At 37.5% G+C, this 17,615-nt stretch overlaps 1 protein-coding gene across 3 annotated transcripts in view; it reads left to right on the plus strand.

The window, feature by feature from the left end:
• The window catches only part of ATG3 (autophagy related 3), a 24,898-nt gene extending 12,777 nt beyond the window's left edge, over nucleotides 1-12,121 (plus strand). For 2 of the 3 annotated variants that reach the window (XM_074594988.1, XM_074594981.1), the window contains 6 exons: nucleotides 1,884-1,965; nucleotides 2,485-2,519; nucleotides 3,287-3,442; nucleotides 4,113-4,240; nucleotides 10,023-10,091; nucleotides 11,839-12,121. In XM_074594988.1, the coding sequence (XP_074451089.1) occupies nucleotides 1,884-1,965; nucleotides 2,485-2,519; nucleotides 3,287-3,442; nucleotides 4,113-4,240; nucleotides 10,023-10,091; nucleotides 11,839-11,920 (552 nt within the window). In that variant the 3' untranslated portion in view covers nucleotides 11,921-12,121. Of the gene's footprint in view, nucleotides 1-1,883; nucleotides 1,966-2,484; nucleotides 2,520-3,286; nucleotides 3,443-4,112; nucleotides 4,241-10,022; nucleotides 10,092-11,389 lie in introns of all 3 variants that reach the window. The other variant, XM_074594996.1, reaches the window with a different exon arrangement.
• Nucleotides 12,122-17,615: the final 5,494 nt, after the last annotated feature.

Consider the following 17,615-nt stretch of genomic DNA (forward strand, 5'->3'; position numbering starts at 1 on the left):
TCTAGCACTGCCTGTGAAAGATTAAAATATACTTTGTCACTACGTATGTTGCAGATATACATTGACATTCAGAATCCATGATATTAGTCTAAGCATGTGTATCTCCTTATTACTGTGTGTTTACTGAGGCGGTGTTCTTTTTGGAATGCCTTTAGCCAGTGTGCTCTTGTGCCAGGCTTCTACAAACTGAAAATTAAATTCTATTTACAGCAATACTGCATCTTTGTGTCTCAAGAAACTAATGTTTGGAGATTCAGTTTAAAGAAATTTTATATGGAAAAATAATGTAGGGATGTAAAGTATTTCTTCGTAATTTTTAACTTCTGCAAGTAGAGTTTCAACACATTTGGTCCTGTTTAACAGGCTTGTGCCCTCAAGTTTAGAAGTATTAAAATTGTTTAAATGTCTATGTCTTACGAAGTCATCAGTTTCTGCACATGTTTCCGAAATATCACTCTGCAGCAGGAGCCAAAATCTGCAACTTAAGTCCTCAGGAAATCAAGAACAGTTGGAAGTACTTGAAATGGAATTGTGTTAGCTAACATGTAGTTTGTTAAACCATCCAAGCACAAAACTTTGGATTCCAAAAATTACGGGGAAAGAGAATGGGCTGCCGTGTGGTACCACACAATTTTAAACAGCTCAAAATGCTGTTGATATGGTGAATTGTGAAATACAGGTATTTCAAGTGAGACTGTGATGAACATAGTAAAAATACTGCTTTTTCTCAAGTTAGTAACATACGGGTGGAACACTCTAAGGAATACCTAAAAGCGATCACTATTTCTGCGAAACACAATACGTGCAGAATGTTAATGTGGTGCATAAATGCTGTTGTGTTATGAATTGGATTTCACTTCTAATCTATTGTATGTCAAAAAACTTGCTTGTTGTACAGTACTTGATTTATTTTTTTTTTTTGGACCACGGGTCCAATCCGGAAGGACAACTCTTTTTCTGCTACTGTTCTGTTTGCCAAAGAGCTTCACAACTTACTTTCTTACTGGTTTTGGTGTTTGGTTTGTTGGTGTTTTTTGTTTTAGTGAGGAAATGAGCCAGCTGATGCTTACACTTAGAGCAGCTTCTAATTGTAGTCATTATTTGGAATATTCTCCTAAAATATTCATGAAACCCATGTAAATTGAGACCTTCCGCTTCTGAATTCCACTGTGGTTGTCTGTTGGGTTCACATGCTATGCATAGGCCCACAATGCCCAAAAGAAAAAGTTGGCTGAGGGCTTGGCCATATTCATTTCTATTGGACTGTGCTTCCTCAGACAATGATATCAAAATGTGATATCTTTTGTGACTGTCTTGTGTTTTAAAAACAATTATGGAACTGGATGACACTTGTAGTTTATGAAACTGAATTATAGTCTTAGTCATGTGATTTTGTTTTAGGTAGTCCTGTGAAGAGCAGGGAGTTGGACTTGATCATCCTTATAGGTCCTGCCCAACTTGAGAGATTCTATGATAGCTGCTGCACAGTTGGCTGTGGGTTAGGACATACAAAATCTTAACCTACATGTTTCATCTTAGCTGTTTAGTCATTGCCCTTCATTTGAGATACGTGGGTTTTTTTGAAAAGAAATGATGGGCTGTTTAACACCATGTTTAGTATTGTTTGCTTAGGAATTGCATCATTCTAGATTACAAAGTCAAAGGAGACCTTTTTAGCAGATTTTTAGTGTCATGCTAGGACTTTGAAACTAACTTTGGTTAATAAGCAGATATTTGAGTTCGCTGTAGTCCTCCTTAATATTGCAGAAATTATATTTTCTGGTTCACTGTATGTATTGACTGGACTTCTACCTTAAATTTGCTGGGGTTGTTAGGCTGTGTAGATGCAGCAGTCTTTAAAGCAGTGTTTTCGACTTCTAAAGGATAATATAAAAATACCAGAACGTTCAGCATCTTGTGAAGATGATGATGAGGAAGATGAAGGAGAAGCTGCAGACATGGAAGGTATTTCCTTAAATTGGGTGGGACATGGTTTATTTCAGGCCTTTAACTAAAGTAGTACACTCTAAGAAAATACTCTTGCTTTTCACGGAATGCATGCTGAAAAATTCAGCAGGTGTATGCTTTTTAGCATCTTTATGTATTCTTATTGATGCATGTTTACTCTAACTTGTGTGCTGAAACCTGCATGAATATTAGTGACTGGGAAATGTTTTTGAGTAGCAGAACAGATCCAAGCAAGTATAAACTAGGGATTTAGCACAGTTTCCTTCCTGCTTCATACCTATACTTAAACTTGGTCTACCTACTTAAAAACCACTTAAGGCTCGGTCATCATGTACTTACTGTAGCCTTGGTCAAATTTGTATTAAAAAAGGTATAGTCTGGTTTGGGGATTGGGAAGTCTACCTGAATAAAACATCTTTAGATACGTGTAGATTGTTTTAAAGGAGTTGTTTATGAATGCGAAATATGATGACTAGCTACAAGCTGAACACAGAATTTTATGGGTCTTCTTTTCAGAGTATGAAGAAAGTGGGCTATTGGAGACAGATGATGTGAGTGAACAGTTCTCTATCTTGTGTGTTACAATGCTTATCACCAATATGAGCACAAGCGAAGTAAAAATAATGATAAGAAATGTCTGACATAACAAGCTTGTTATGAGCGGTGGGATTACTGAGCCTGGTTTCCTATGGATTTGTCTCCCGCCAATCTACTGCAGTAACCTTATGTCTTAGGTCCTCAAAGATTTTGATCACAGTAATTTTGCTTTTTTTGATGATAGTTTTTGCTCTGCTTACGTACCGTGCTGTATTCACAAGAGGAAAAAAGTGTAGTGATTCTTTTTGAGGCTTACGTGTGGAGGATGAGTGGCTTATAGGTTCAATAGATTACACTGATGCACCAGGCTGCCATGAGAGAAAACAGAGGGCATCATTATTTGTGGTACTCTGTTAAGATCGTCATGAATATGCATAAACTGAGACCTCTACCTTCTGAATTTCATTGGAATTTTCTGTTGGGTTCAAAAGTTATTGGTGAAAGAAGGGAGGGGGACGTGACAATGTAGTTGCATGCTTCCTTAAGAAATCAGCCCTTTTTTTAAAAAATAAAACCCATAAAAATAAAGCAAGAAACCACTTGGTGGGAGAGAAACTGATACTCCTAATTTAAAGATTAAAAACAAAACCCAAAGCCTCTGGTTTTTTTAGTGCTTAAGAACATTAATTTCAGTTTTACAGCTTTACGTAACTACTTAGGATGGGAAAGGAAGGAACTCAAACAAGACTATACTAATGTTGTCATTTTTACCTTGAACCAGGCAACGCTTGACACAAGACAGATTGTAGAAGCTAGCAAAGCTAAAGCTGATGTTGGAGGGGAAGATGCTATTCTACAGACTAGAACTTATGACCTCTACATTACTTATGACAAATATTACCAAACTCCAAGGCTCTGGTTATTTGGATATGATGAGGTACAGCTATGTCGTTGTTTTTCCCACTTCTGTGAAATTTGACTCATCATGTCAAACAGCAAGGCTATTTTGTTGCCTATTCACAGTGAAAATTAAAAGTAAAAGATGGTGAGAAAACCATTATACAGTCAGGGTTGCAGAACAGGATTTATGGTACTAGCAGGAAGTAGGAACAATTTCACTGAAAATTGTACTTGGTAACCAAGCACATTTGGAAGGAAGGAAATCATTCTCTGTCATTTGAGTATCTGTTAGCTCTGTAGAGCTAGTAATAACCCCACTAAACTCAGTCAAGTAAGCAAGTATGTGTTTTCATTATCTTCAGAGGGAGAGAACTAGATAAATCACTCTTCCCTTTAATGACTAAGTTTCTTGAGTAGTTGGTTAGGCCTTACATCTCAAATACCTAGATGGGAACCTAGACGGTTCTCAAGTATGTTGACGTTACCGTTCATCCAGTGTATTAAAAACAAAAATTTGTGTGGTACTCTTTCTATACGATATGTGTTTTAACACACTCAGTTCTTTAAGTGTACCTTTCATAACTGTTGTTATTAGATGCTTATAACTTATGGTGCTTCATCTGTTAATGATGTTAGAATTGCTGAGAAGGAGCAAAAGATTCTTTCTAGTAATGTTTTTGTTCTCGTGTTCTTTTTTCCCCACATAGCAACGGCAGCCTTTAACAGTAGAGCATATGTATGAAGATATTAGTCAAGATCATGTCAAGAAAACAGTGACCATTGAAAACCATCCTCATCTTCCTCCACCTCCCATGTGCTCAGTTCACCCATGCAGGTAAGTCTTTGTTTCTGATCTGATTCAGCATGCAGACACAAGACACTTCACTAGTCTTGTTAAGGATTTGGTTCAGGTTTTTGGGACGTATTTCCACAGTTGCCTGCCTTATTGGCCTGTTAGCTTCTGAGACAGCATGAAAGGAAGATATCAGCGATTCTCTGGAGTCATTCCAGTGCTCACTGCTGCAAGTGTATTCTGCAATTAGAGCTGTCTTCTCTCTGCATTCCTATGGACTCCAGAAGATGGCAGGCTACTAGAACTCTATAAAAGAAAGTTCTTCTATACTTTAATTTCCTGCTTTTTTGGGAGGGTGAAAGTATGATAAATACTTCGAGAGCAGAAAAAGCTATTTTAATATGAATAACCGTTTCTTATTTTGTAATAACTGCCTTCTGCTCCCCCAGAAGTCCTTGAAACTTTACACTGATAAATAGAGGTCCCCTAATTGCCACACTGAAATATTTCTTGAACACAAATGCGAAACACACTTGTGTTTTAGGGTCTTTTCTGTTGTATTTTCCACATTTCTCACTCAAGACCTAGGGAGTCTGTAGTTCAATAAGCTGTACAGATATTTTTTTTAGGTCTTTGAAAGGTGCCTTTTGTCTTAGATATAGCCCCTAACATCCTTTTAGGTGTCTTAGTGATACAGAGCCAATACCTTAAACAGTGTAACTCCTCAGCTTCTTGATAGTATGGAGTTCTTATGGGCTTTTATCTCATTTTAAGAGACACGATTTGTAGCCTTGCATATGTTTAAAAAAAAAAAATTTAGATTGCCCCTTTAAGTCTTTTAATTTCTTTTGACTTAAAGAAATACTTCTGGGATTCATGTCACTAGCTGAGGTGTCAAATAACCAGATTGTTATCATGATTGTGGTAGTTTTTGCAGACTCAAAACATTCTTGTTTCTGGTTTAGGAATTATTTGATCATAAGGTTAGTATTGGGAAGGGTATACCCTTCTTGAGAGAGAGCGAGCAAGGGAGCTTTGCACCGAGCAGTTTATGCCTCCTTTTGATTTTATTATGAGTATGTATATTCATGGGCTTTTGTATCTCGTGTTTTTTCCAGTTTGTAGTTCTATAACTACTGCTTTACAACAGTCTTTGCTTTCACCAAGCAGTCAGGTTTATATCTGGACAATATGGAGCAGAGAAGCCATTGTACAACTGAGAAATAGCTTTATCCCCAGTTCAGCTGTCTTGTAGAAAATTTTAAAGTGGTAAAGTTTATTGTTGGTCTTTAATTCTCAGTAGACCTGTGAAAATGCCAGACTTGATGCTCAGGAGTAGTACAGGAAGCAGAACTTTGAAAACTGTTAGGAAAACAATAAAAAAAGAGAACAGAAAACAGCATAAGGCCTCTGTTATCTGTGGGACCACCCACAAGTTGAATATTGCAGTACAGCTTTGGTCATCTGTAGTCTGTGAGATGAAGAAAGAATAAAACTGGAAAAGATATAGAGGGGTTGTCTGGGATAACTGAGGTTATGAAGCTCTTTCCTATAACAAATGACTGAATAAGCTGGGACCCTTCACCTTTGGAAAAGGCAGCTGAGGAGGGAGTTACGATTTCAATGACCTTCACTTTGAACACTGCAAAAGGTGAAGTAATAGGTGTTCAGTTTTTTTCAATAGTAAAACCGGTGGCATTGAATGCTACTCACTGCTGGCACGTTCAAAGCCAGGAAAAGGATTAAACTCTGCACACAGCACCTAATTAAACAAAATATTTAAGCAATATGATGTTAATGAAAGAAAAATTTGCCAAAGCTGTTAAAAGTGAAGTTTCTGTAGTGCTTCAGAATTAGAAAGACCCTGCATTGCATACTGCTGGAAACCAGCAGTACTTTGGGGGAAGGCATTACAAGGTGCTTGCTGTGGCTTCTTGAGCATGTTCTAAAGATAATAAGCAGGATAAGGTAGATCTTTGGTTTGATCCAATAATGTGTTCTTGTACCTTACATGAACATACCAGTCCTGAATGTAGGAAGGCTTAGCAGACTGACTAGGAAGATTATTAATTTAATAGAAGAAAAAGAGGAGAAAAGCCTGAAGCCAAGGCTTGATCTAGTGATTGCTGGAAGGCCTGCTAATAAATTGGTTGGGAAGAAGCTCCTGTTGATGGATGCAGGCTGGGAGGGCAATCTCAGAAGAAACAAAGGTGCCTAGATATTTGGGCATGATAGCCCTCACTGACTACCTAGACCTGTGGGCTTTATACTGGACTCTGGCTGCAATGTAATCTGCTTAATTTTGCAAACACGTTTGCAGAGTAAGAACCAATTTAATGCTAGTCTGTGAATTTCGATTGAGAGTATTCATGGATGAGAGCTCTGTGTGCTTGTTTTGCTCTGGAAACTTCTTCCTCTGAAGCCAGTGAAGTGCCAGTGCCTTTGTTATGTAATCCACATCTACACTTGAAGAAATGGTTTGCTTCATGAGACTTGTTCCAATTAGTCTTTTAAGCATGAAAGAGATGATTGCTATTGCAGTGAGACAGATCTGTTGGTAGTCTTAAGTGTGGAGGAAACTCTCTAGTCTTTCTCAAAAGCAATCTGGTTTGACCAGCAACTGCTTAACACCAGAAGAGCTTGAAAAGGTCATCTTGAGACTGTGAAGAAAGAGGCTAACACTGTATCTAAAATGGAGGTTTTAAGTATGTTCTATTATTCTCTGGGGTGAGCTATTCTATTTTCTTAAATTGGTAAGGCTAACAATAAGATGGTCTGGGCTTCTGAGGTGAAAAATAATAGCCAAAACCATTGTTTTTTTCTTAATTTAGCTAGGAAGTACCAGTGTTTAGCTATCTCTGCTGCTGTTGCTTCCCTGCACGTTACAAGAATTGTGTAATGTAGGGTATTGGGATGGTCCTAAACGTACTTGGCTGTTTCTTGTGACGTGTTTATCCCTGTGTCATGCGTCAGAGAAAGGAAAGAAATGGCAGTCAGGTGCCACTGTCAGCTGCTTGAGATTGCTTCTATTTTGAGTAGTTAGTTGAAACTATTCATCCTGCAGCTCTGCTGTAAGTTGTATTTCTTGTCAGCATTTTTATGGTAGTGAGAGGAACTTCCTCATTAGTTGCTGCAAACTGGTTTAATCACAACACTCAACTTTATCTTATGAAGGGTGTTATGAAGGGACTATCAAACTTAGTTAACTACTAAACACATTTACAATTAGATCTGAATTATTGGTGATAATTCCAAGGGCTTATTTTTCTCTGTTTCGGAATAAATGGTGGTGGGCTTCTGAACTCTTCCTTCTTATGTACCCTAAATATCTGCAGGGAAGTGACTAGAGGCAACTGCGAGGAACGGTGAATTGTAGATCTTAACTGACTGTTGCAGATTCAGACTGTTTCTCCTAATGATGACATTTATGGGTTTTTCCACACCTGTCTCATTGTGCATGAGCAGTTACAGACACTGAATCACACTTGTAGGTAACTTTTTTTTCTTGGAAGTGCACTGTCCTAAAAAGTCTTGCATTTTACCCTGTTTTATGGAAGCTTATAGTTCTTGTCCACTACAGTTAAAATCCTGTGGAAGGTCTTTGAGCTGCAGGGGCTGGTGTTGCAGTTTTATCCCCGTGTGTCAGCAAGGCTTTTATTTTTTACTTTCTTATAGTATATATTTCTGTTCCAGCTAATATTCAGACAATACCAGTATGTCAGCTGTGCTGAATTCCAGTGTGAAGTTAATAAATATTTTGACTGACAGCTTTGATCAATTGCCAAGCAGGAGAGTTCTTCAGCTGGAAAGCAAACATTCCTGATGAGATCATAAAGGGTCATCTAATCAATTTAGGAAATAGGCTTATTTCAACTTATTTTTAGCCCTTTAATGTAAGGTTTTAACTCTGTATATCTCAATTTATTTTGAATAGGAACAGCAGTATTTCTAATTTGGAATATGAATAATAACTCACTTATATTACTTAAACCAACTCAAGAACTTGTTTATATACCAGAAAGTAAATTAGGTGATTTTAGTACATGGTTTAAATGTCTGTTCTATTTGGTAGCTGAAGTGATCTACAAACAGGTCCTGAAATAAGCATTGGTGAGCACATGGTGTATTGAGTCATATGGAGTTAAGTTTTTTTCTGTGGGACTTCTATTCAGAAATTAAAAAAAAAAAAATTGAGATTTCTCGTTAGCAGTATATTTTAGATTACATTTCTTCCAATGTTATCTTATTTCTTTCCATTGGGGGGGGGGTATGTATACTTGATATTAATTCCTCAAAATTTTCTTACAGAAGGAAACTGAAAATAGGAAAGTTTATAAAGCATCTGCAAAACTTTTCTTGAATAACTGTGTGACAGCGAGAATGACCAGAATGGAATGATCTGGAATTCCAGATATCTAACTAGTCCTTAGTAAACAGAAAAGAACAAATGTCACTAAGATGTATGAAGCTGAGTCAGTATCCTGTTAAAGACTTCTAATAGCTGTAGGGTGACCTATATTCTGTGTCAGTTATGGACGAGGTCAAAGCTTAAGTTTTGACAGTGGCCAGGTTCCTATATAGAAGCAACTGGCCTTGGCACCTGATATGGTGTGTGTTCTGCAGGGGCATCGTGAGGATCCAGAATTAGAATCAACTGTGAGGGTTAGCTGATTTGCAAAGACCAACAGCCCAGCAAATGACAAATGCTGACCTTTAGTATTTCCCCAGACTTGCATGTTCCTGTTTACAATGTGTCCTGGTAACTTTGCAACAACTTCCTTCCCTGTGTTTGCAGTTGATGGCAACTTTTGTGCCCTGGTTTATGGGATATAACTATCTTGAACACAAGACCATTACTTCTAAATTGTAACTGATCATTAAAAAATTTGAAGTCTTCATCACTGGAGATATTCAAAATCAGAACAGACAAGCTCCTGAGCAATCTGTTCTAGTTTACTGTTTGTTGAGTAAGGAGGGTTGGACTAGGTGATGACCAGTCTTTTCCAACCTTAGCTATTCTGTGATTCCATGTTATATTCCCAGGATCAGCTTTGTACATAAATGTTTGTGTGTTTCATAGTAGGTCTGGTGTGTCACTGATGACATAATGTCAAAAGACAGCGACCTGAGGGAATGTTTGTCCTCCCCTGTAGTGCTTTATACTGACAGAGTCACAAGAGAGAAGAAGCTAGCTTAGAAACTGTTGATCTACCATAGAACCCAAGTTACCACTAGAGAAAATTTACATACCTTAAGTCAGTTCCAGAGCAATGGTTCTGAATTTATGCAGGGTTGGTTTAGCCTGCCTTTCCTAGGAAACTATGAATTGTTTAAGTGTTTGATACATCTTAAGCTCTACAAATTTAAGAGAGCAGAAGTGTGAGATAAAAAAGTTGTAGCAATTTCTAGTCATCTTTTTCAGGGGTGATCTAGGAACTTCTGATGGCTTGTCTGCTGGTGAGGATTACCTTCTGGGGAGTTACCTGGTGGCTTTTTTGGCATTTAGCAATTAAAAATTACACTAGTGACAAGCAATATGTATTGAATCTCATTATGGTGCTCACTCTACATTGTAGCATAGAACATTTTTTGCTTTCCTTGTGAATATAAGGAGCTGGCAAATAATGTTGCATTCATCGCTTAATATTAACTTTCAGTTACTGTTGGGATTTTTTTTCCCTTAATAAACTGAAAGTTTCCTCTTGCTGCTTCTGAAGCTAACAGTCCAAAACCATTTAATTTGCACAAAACATAATCTTACTGAGATGAAGAGGAAGTTATTTTTTCCTTAAAATACTTTCACTGTTTCTGATCTGTTTTTCAGGCATGCAGAAGTCATGAAGAAAATAATCGAGACTGTTGCAGAAGGTGGGGGAGAACTTGGAGTTCACATGTATCCTTTTTCATTACTACACAGTATTCTTAGAGATTTCTTGCAGTGTAAGGAGCTGTTACCTCAAGGTTCCTAAACTGGAATGTGATTGCATGTGAAAACAGTAAACAACTGCTTGTGGTAGTGCTTATTAGAGTTCTGGGATGAGCTCCTTCGTGCAATCAAACTCTGTTAATCAGTTCTTGGGGGAGAGGGGAGGGTAGTGGGAGCAATGGGGAAAGTAGGTGGAATTGAAGGGACAGGATGGAGCTTTTGTTTGTAGGGGTGTGAAGGAGGTAGCTGTGAGTATGGAACTGAGATCCCAGTGTAGGAGGATGAGGCTGGTTCACAGACTCTGGCCAGAGTGTAACCACTCTTCTTGGTACAGCAGCTTCTGTATTTTTTGAATCTAAGATTAATTTCTGAAAGGAGTAGAGGTCCCCTTGTTGTCTACTCTGCATGTGACTAATACCTTGGTAAAACGTTTAGCTGACAAAAAAGCAATGAAAATTACTGAAACAGTTCTGAACATCAGTATGAAACGCCTCACAATTAGAATTTTCTTCCAGCAAGGTGACTGATCTTAGTTATGCATTGTAGTAATTGATACTGTGCATTCTGACTGAAGTAACCTCCATGTTAGAAGCAAGTGTGTCCTTTCAAAATAGTGTTCTTTTGCTGCTATAAGGCAAGCAAGGGGGGGATTACTGAGCAGTTACAGGCCCTGAATCAGTAAAATTCTCATTTACTGTATGAGTTGAGACTTAATTAATTTGTGCAGCAAGCAACTGAAACTGAACTGGAAAATAACTTTTCCAGCAAGGTAGTTCAAGTCTTCTACTCCTCAATAGTTAGAAATAGCTTATTTTCAAGATTTTGATTACTTTTTTTGCTATTGCTTAACAAATTGAGGGGTTTTTAACACTCAATTTCTTCCCTCATTATGACACAGTTTGGTTTTGAGGGGGTTTTAACAAGCAGTTTCTTCCCTCATTATGACACGGTTTGTGTTTGCTAAGAAACGAATGGTGTGTGAGACTAACATGCCAAAATAGTAGAGTTTACTTATATCCATACCAATGTAAGTTAATTATCAGATGAAAGTAGTGATTCATTTTAATTTTTCAGTTCGCTGTCTGCCTCAGTCCTAGGTGGACAGACATTTTAGTTCATAATTATCCAATATACTCCAGACTGCGGATTCAGGCCCAACATGCATTTGAAAGTGATATACACAATAGAGATGAGGCAGGTCTCATCTACAAAGGCAGACTTCTCAGCTTAGCAAAGCTAATATTTCTACTTTCCCTCATCAACAGGAAGGAGCTCTTTCAAAGGATGGTTCAGAACAGGATTCTTCTTTTTCTGAGCTACTGAAATACTGAGGAGGAGCCTACTTTCCCTGCAAGTACAGGAAGGTAGCTAGGGGTTAGCCTTGCTAGGTAAAATTCACATTGGCATTTTTTAATAACAAATATTAAGTATGTAAATGGGATTGTAAATGTTTGTGTGATGTATGTAAGGTTTATTGAAAATAACTCCCGATTCCCTGCTTTAACTTAAAACAGGAAGGCCTGTATGTTTGGGCAAGCATTGGATGTCATTACCAGAGTTCTGCTGTATTAATTTCCCAGTCGCTAACTGTATAATTTCTATGTGTTGTTTTCCTATTAGCAAAAAATACTGTTGAGCAGACCGTTGAATGTGACGACTTCTTTGTTTTACAGGATTTCTAGCTATTGCACATTTTCCTTAACAAGAAACTCAGGTACCTTCTTATTTTCTTGAAATTTGTACAGGCGGTCATTCCAACGATAGAATATGACTACACAAGGCACTTTACGATGTAACTAAAATAAGAGATGTCCTCCTCTAATTATAAAATCTTTTTTTAAATAACCCATTCATGTGACTTATACAACATTACACACATTTTCTGTAACTAACCTTTTATCAAGTTGATGCATCAAAATAAAATGTTCCATTACCAGCCTTTTTAATAAAAATCTTTGTGTGTAATATAAATAAATCACTTTCATTCCGATACAGAAGCTGGACTAAGAGGTGGGATTATTTTTTCTCCATAATTACTTCGATTTGTTTTCAACAGAGGACTATTTTTGTCTATATTGGAAGCTAAAATCTGCTTTCCTAGTAGAAGCCTAATGCTTTTGGCTTCATTGCTGATTCCTGAAAATGTGAATTTTTTATTATTCCTCCCATGTAACTTCACTTGACTTATGTGGGGTTTTCCCGTTATGAATGGTTAAGGTACCTCTAGCTGGAGAAGGATTTTGAAAGCTGAATAAAATAAGTGGCCATCTTGTTAGGAAAGTTAGACTACATCTTAAACTAAAATAGCTGTAACTACACAATCTTTGAAAGGTGATTTAGATTTACGCTTGAGCAAGACTAGTGTTTTGAGGTGGAATTTTTTGGGAGACAAAGGAGTAATATTAGTATGTAGTCTGTTCATCTTGTAATAAAGGCAAGAACAGTCTCATTGACAATATTACAACTTGGGGGTAAAGGGAGAAGATTGCTATGGTAGCACAAGATTCATTGTTGATTACTTGTCTGCCTCAACAACACTAACTGGTAGTCTAATAGCATGGTTTCCTTTTTTGGGTAAATATACATGGAGTTGTTTATGAATGCAAATATTTCAGACTCATCCAGGCTTTAGCAGCTGCTTTCTGCCCTGTAAAATGTTAGTTTTTCGTTATGGAAAATTGGAGGAAAGGACCATCATATATACATATATGTGTGTGTGTGTGTGTATATTTATATTTATTAGGTTCACTTAAACTCTGTTTAGCTTTTGGGACAGCATCTTTGTCTCCCAAACATCCAACTTGAATTCTGCAAGGTAATCTGAAGTTGGGTGCCTGCAACTTACTGAATTTACTGTTGGGTAGGAGGGCTAGTCCCTGTCCTGGCACAAGTGGTCCCTGTCTTAGCTGTTCTCTGTACCATGCTCTTACTTACATGAGAGCCTGTAATCAAGTTCTGTGTACTATGCTTAAATTGGCTTTCCTCTTTTGACATCTATCTTTCTTTCCTCTTTCTTGGACAATATCTTGAGCAATGTCTGTATAAGTAAAGCATAATGCTAGCTGGAACCTGTTAAAACTTAACCACACCCACTGAGTCATGCCGTAGGATTTTCCCTATCAGACTCATCTCAAAGATGTTTTGGGCTTTTTGCTAACAAAGGAAGTAGCTGTTCTCCACCCAGCAATGGGGAGTTTGGGGGGAGCAGAGAGGGAGTATGACTTAAAATAATCAGCAGTGATGTATGTTTTTTTTCCTTTGCTCTGTCGTAATATTTTGAAACATCCTTCTCGCTAAAAGGTGTCTTTTCTCCTCCTTTAGGAAGGCAAATTAGTATTTAACCAGTCTCCAGTATGTTGAGTTAACAAATACCACATTCTTCTTTGTCAGGCTGGAAGTGGCAAATTATTACTTTTTTTTTTTTAAAGCATAAGCTGATTAAGGCCTTTTTCTCTGACCCTAGCAGAAAAACAGAGGAGCAGCAGAACTGAAGAGAATTTGCCAATGGCTTCCATCAGCACCATGATACTTAATGTTTTACAGCATTTGTAGCAAAACCCAATGCCTGCTGTCTAATCTGTGGTGCTCTGCTTCGCTGGATATCAAAGTGGCTGTACCTGAGTAAGCAAACTTGACCTGGGTACACTTGCAGTGGTTGTACTGTACATTAATCATTTTCTTCTGTTCAGGACTAGTATTAAAAATTCCTGTTAGAAGTGAAGCCTGCTGCTGTAGGAACTGCTATAAACATATGCAAACATAGTAACCCCAGTTATAGCTTCTGGCAAATCCTACATGGTCATTAATTGTCTGAATTTTGCCTCTACATCAAAATAGCTCCTGTGAAGTTCTGCTCTGCTGGAGTCCCTTTCCTACTGCACATCTTACAGTTCTTGTGGCTCTTTACTTGCCTTCTGGATCTCTATCTCTTAATCCTGGACTATGAGTACATTCTAGTTTACAGATGCTGCACGTAGTGAAGATGTGGGTGAAATTTTGATTCCACTCAATCAGAACCAAAGTTATGCACAGGGAATGGGTTATGATGCAAAGGGTATATAACCTTATAGAGATTTTGTGATGACCATCACAAGCTGTATTGTCAAATTTAAGATACCTAGTCCTCAGTTCACATGAAATACTTTCAAAATACAAAAATTACTTGCTTACAATAAAAAATAAACAGAAGAAAAAAATCAAAGCGGTAACTTCCAGGCAATACATGGGAAGCACACTTCTGTATTTAGTCTTCTAAAAATCTAATCAAAGTCTAAGCTATAAATGATGAATAGTGGAAACAGTGTTAAAGAATGAGGGCAGTTTCAGCTGTGTCCTTCTGTGGCTGTATTTTTAGGTGTGGGAAAGTGGAGCTTGTTTAACCGGCTTGCTAATGAACAGCCTCATCCATTGCTAGGGAACTAGAATGCCTGGAATTTGTCTGATTGTTCTGAAGTCCGTAGGGACAGATGTAATTTAGTGTCTTATTGTGCTAAAAGCTTACTGATTTCATGTTTCTTCCTGAAACGTACCTATCTGCTTTCCTATTAGAAAACAACCTTTGCTAGTATCTTGTAAGAATTGTTCTAAGTCTACTTTTTCTTTTTAAAAAAAAAAAAAAAAAAGATAGTTGGATGTAGAAAATGCAACCATATGAAAGAAGAAAAAGTTCATTTATCCAAAGTATCATACCTGTTGTTGGAAGTAGGTATGTATAGAGCTTCATAAGAGGCTCACTTTTTTTAATGATCCACTGTCAGTTCCCACAAGGATTTATGATGAAAAGATGCAAATCCTCCTAGTTGCAAACTCTTGCAATCCTGTATCACCTGGGTAACATCGTGTTGTGGGCACTAATGTTCTTACTACTTCTATTCTTTATAGAAAGAAAGCGAAATTGAATATGCTGCTAGGCTGACTTAGCATGAGGGCAGCTGGTCTGATTTCAGCATATCAGTTGTAAGCCTGGGCAAATAAAGAAATCACTAAATAAAGAAGACAAACTGGAACACAGAGAACACAAACATGGTTTAGTGTAGGAGCAAAATTCTTTGTGGAGCCAAACTGAAAATTTTCTGGCAAAAATCAGAGGGGAAAAAAAGGCTTCTTTTGGGTCAGTCAAAAATTCTGAGTCAGATGTTACTAGTGTAGTTTTTGAAGAGAGGAAGCTAGTGTATCATCCTCTTTTTGTTCCTTAAAATGAATTTTTCTCAGACCAAAAGCCAGTGGTCTTAGACAAATTTGGTAAAGCACTGAAAATAGATTTTACAATATCTAGAAAATTTGCATATTTCTTTTTCCTTGAAACTGTTTATTGAATTAAGCATTTCTGTGCAAATAGTTTTGGGTCTTGCTAAATAATTGGGTTTGGCAAACATATTGACTGGAGAAACACCCAATTCTGATCAATCAAGGTCCCTTGCTTTTCTCCTAAGGAAAAAGTCCTCAAACCAGGACACGGGTTTAAAACATGTGAATGTATTTAGGTTTAAATCAACATGATTTTGTATCTTTGGAAGCCTTTAGCACCAGAGCAGTCTGAAATGCTGTTCTACATTCTTACTGCCTTGTAGTGTGTGTATGACCATATGAGTTACACAGCCTGCCTTCAACAATTATGCAGAATGTGTTCTTATATGAGCTGCCATCACATACAAAGTGCATATGTGTATTCCTTTTGAAGAAGTTGTTGGCTGAAATAAAGCCTAAGTTTCTTTGCTGTCTTTTCTTTTTGCCTGCTCGTGTGGTTTTCAACATACTGCATCTAATTCAAACTTCTGAAATGAGCCATTTTCACAGATTGACCTTTCTTAGCTTTAATGCCCTCTTGCAGAAGTGAAGATATTTATCTGATGGCTTCTGTTCCGAATTGTGCCTGGCAGATTTGGTAAGTGCCCCCTGTCTTTTACCTACATTCAGAACCATGTGTTCAGTGCTGATCAATAATTAACTCCTTGTTTGTCCATGAAAGCCCTTTCACCCTGCACAAAACAAAGTATGCTTGCTGGACTATTGTGCATCGATTTGTGTGTTTGAATGAGAGAGAGAGATATCTATGTTAGGGCATTATTAGCAACCAATTCAATAATTGTTTTACAACTTTTTCTTCTCTATACTAGCTCCCTCTAAGTCACTATAATACAATTGTTAAAACTGGTGGCAGCCATCGGGATATGTCTGCCTGCTAGCATTTAGGATAGCATTTGGGATGAAGTAGAACCAAGGTTCCTAATCTGTAATTTGCAAAAAGTTTCAAATCACCACTTTATAGCTCTTTAAAAGAGTTATCTGTTCTTGATTTCTCACACTTGGCCTAGACTATTCTGGGTGAAAAACTGGCAATCCCAATTAGTTTTAAAGGTCAGCCGTAGCACAGTACTGTGAGTATACTCTTCTAGTATGCTTTTGCATGTAGCATAACAAGCATCAGGACCATAATAACTGTTAGAAAAGACAGTAATCTTCCCCAGGTAGAAGATGCAGACCTGGTTTTAGTGTTAAAAAGTATTGCTTATGCTTCTCTTTCCATGCTTGCTTTTCATTTGGTATTTCACTATCAGTACATCCCAAAGGTGCTGCTTGGTTTGGGGAGTAACATTGTTCATTTGCTGCGGAGACTGTTTTGCAACTGTGGACTAGACCTGTGCTTCTCCGTGCATGGCTTTCTCCCACAAGATTTTTCATGTTGCTGGTAACCAAATGTAAAGTATGTCTGAACGTGTGGGTAAGCAATGAGGATAAGATATGAAGTCTGCTGCATGTGCAGTGATGTGAAGTAGAAGCTAAGATCATCTCTATATATATGAATAAACAATAAAGTTGTGTTGTCTTTGAAGACTTCAGCCTGAAAAATATATTCTGTAGTCACTTGTCACGTGACTAATAGTAATAGCTTGCAGGTAACCAGTACTAACTAAAAAAATTATGTGTGTGTATTAGACTTTCACCATGTCAGACACTCTGAGGATACAATTGCAGGTGTTAGAAATTAATGGTCAGGTGAAAGGGAACAAGATCTTTGGATTATTAATAATGATTTTTGGAACACTGAAACTTACCAAAGCCTAGTGGAGACAATGTGATGCAACAGCTTAAAGAAATGAAAAAAGGAAGAAAAAAAAACCAACCAACCAAACAAAAAACCAACAAAGCAGGCTGACCCATGTAATTGCAGGTAGCTCAATCTTACATTGATCATAAGAGGTGTGAATAGTGGAGAAAATAAAGGAGTAGCCAATATTGGACTTTTTGTTCTTAAAGATTAAAGAAGGGCAATACATGCTGATCAGTGTATCTTAATGGAAGGTATACCTGGTCTAATTTGATGTTCTTCTTTAAAACTATAAGCATTATCAACCTCTCTTGTAAAAGTAATTTCACTGATATAATGTATTCTTAATTCTTTTACCATTCGATCCGTACTGCACGATTCATTGGCTAAGAAATTTGAGAAATACAACCCCCACGTTCATCAGAATGGATAAGAGATGTGAC

Source organism: Larus michahellis, chromosome 1 (assembly GCF_964199755.1).
Source record: "Larus michahellis chromosome 1, bLarMic1.1, whole genome shotgun sequence".
In the NCBI taxonomy this organism is placed as follows: Eukaryota; Metazoa; Chordata; class Aves; order Charadriiformes; family Laridae; genus Larus; species Larus michahellis.